The 1,970-nt window shown below is 72.0% G+C and overlaps 1 protein-coding gene across 1 annotated transcript in view; it reads left to right on the top strand.

Moving 5' to 3' along the window:
* LOC121335241 (drebrin-like) overlaps nucleotides 1–1,970 on the top strand; it is an 8,834-nt gene that overhangs the window by 3,358 nt on the left and 3,506 nt on the right. The window contains exons 5-8 of the mRNA XM_041403132.1: nucleotides 67–201; nucleotides 344–421; nucleotides 900–1,051; nucleotides 1,865–1,919. Coding sequence (XP_041259066.1) covers nucleotides 67–201; nucleotides 344–421; nucleotides 900–1,051; nucleotides 1,865–1,919 — 420 coding nt within the window. The remainder of the gene's footprint in view (nucleotides 1–66; nucleotides 202–343; nucleotides 422–899; nucleotides 1,052–1,864; nucleotides 1,920–1,970) is intronic.

The raw sequence follows: 1,970 nt of genomic DNA, 5'->3' as shown, positions 1-1,970 counted from the left end.
GGGGGGGGGTGGGCCGTGGCGGGGGGGTGGGTGGCACTGTCCCATCCTGTCCCGTGCCGGTGGCAGGAGGCCACGGCCGTGATCAGCGCCCGCCGCCCCGAGGAGGTGACGCTGGAGGGGCTGCGCCGAGTGCTGGCCCAGCTGGAGCCCCCCGCCCCTCGCCCTCCCAGGAGGACCCCCCAGGACACCCCGGAGCTGGTGGTGAGTGGGGGGCGATGTCCCTGCGAGAACGGGGAGGGCACCTGGGGGGCGGTGGGTGCTCGCTCGCCCTTCCCGCGGCTCTCTGGGCAGGGGGCGTTGGGGGGTTCTGGGGGTCCCACCCTGACCCCCCTGCGCTCCCCAGGGAACCAACTACCGCAAGACCAACCCGGCGCTGGAGCTGCAGCGCACCCAGCGCGATTCCTTCTGGGAGCAGGCTGAGGTGAGGGGTCGGGGCGCTGGGGAAGGGCTGGGGGGTCCCCCGGTATCCCGGGGATGGGGGTCACGGCTGCTGCCTCGGGGCAGAGCCCGGGGGTCGCAGTGCCGAGCTTGGTGGGGGTCCCGGTCCCGGTGTGGGGTGCAGCGGGGGTCCTGGTCCCAGCGGTCTGTGGGGGTCCCGGCGCTGACGCTGCCGATGGGGTCCCACTGCCCATGGGGTGGGGGGTCTCAGTCCCGGGGGTTCTGGTGCCGCTGTTGGTGCTGCGGTCGGTGGGGTCCCGGTCCCGGTCCCGGTGCCGAGGCTGGGACAGCCCCAGTAGGAAGTGTGGCGGGTCCCAGTCCCGGTGCCGGTTCCCCGTGCCCGTGCCAACGGCAGCGGGATCCTCGCGCCGCTCCTGCTGCGGGGGCCGGTGAGTTCCCGGTCCAGCCGCCGCTGCCGGTTCCCGGTGCCGATCCCGGCGCTGATCCCGGTGCGTGCGCAGCGCGAGGAGCAGCAGCGGAAGGAGCAGGAGCGGCAGCGGGAGCGGGAGCAGCGGCGGCGCTGGGAGCGGGAGCGCATGGAGGAGGAGCGGCTGCAGGCGGCGGAGCGGGAGCGGCGGCTGCAGGAGCGGGAGCGGCTCATCGAGGAGCGGCGGTGAGGGCAAGGCTGGCCTCCGTCCCTGTCCCAGCCCCGTGTCCCCATCCCTGTCCCAGCCCCGTGTCCCCATCCCTGTCCCAGCCCTGTGTCCCTGTCCCCGTCTGATCCCGGTGTCCCCATCCCTGTCCCAGCCCTGTGTCCCTGTCCCCGTCTGATCCCGGTGTCCCCATCCCTGTCCCAGCCCGGTGTCCCCGTCCCTGTCCCAGCCCGGTGTCCCCATCCCTGTCCCAGCCCGGTGTCCCCATCCCTGTCCCAGCCCCGTGTCCCCGTCCCTGTCCCAGCCCGGTGTCCCCGTCCCCGTCTGAGCCCCGTGTCCCCATCCCTGTCCCAGCCCGGTGTCCCTGTCCCTGTCTGAGCCCCGTGTCCCAGTCCTCATATCCCCCTGGTGTTTCCCATCCTGTCCCATGTCCCATCCCCGTGTCCCCGTCCCCATATCCCGCTGGTGCTCCCCATCTGTGTCCCTTCCTGTCCCATGCCCCATTCCCACATTCCACTGGTGTTTCCCATCTGTGTCCCATCCTGTCCCATGTCCCATTCCCGTGTTCCCGTCGCCATATCCCACCGGTGTTTCCCATGTGTGTCCCATGTCCCAAGCCCGTGTCCCCAGCCCCATGTCCCTGTCCCAGCCCCATGTCTCCATCCCTGTCCCATCCCGGTGTCCCCATCCCTGTTCCATCCCCGTGTCCCTGCCTGTGTCCGAGCCCCGTGTCCCTGTCCCCATATCCCGCTGGTGCTTCCCATCTGTGTCGCTTCCTGTCCCGTGTCCCACCCCCGTGTCCCCTCCTGACGCCCCCTGTGCCGTCCCCCCAGGCAGGAGCAGGCGCGGCTGGACGCCGAGGAGCGGAGGAAGGAGCAGGAGCGATGGGTGAGCGGGAAGGGGGCTGGAATTGGGGGGGGTCTCAGGGGGATCGGGGGG

Source organism: Onychostruthus taczanowskii, unplaced genomic scaffold, assembly GCF_017590055.1.
Source record: "Onychostruthus taczanowskii isolate IOZ18803 unplaced genomic scaffold, ASM1759005v1 scaffold2, whole genome shotgun sequence".
Lineage (NCBI taxonomy): Eukaryota > Metazoa > Chordata > Aves > Passeriformes > Passeridae > Onychostruthus > Onychostruthus taczanowskii.
Note: the sequence above shows the minus strand (reverse complement) of the source record. Positions and strands in the feature narration are given on the sequence as shown.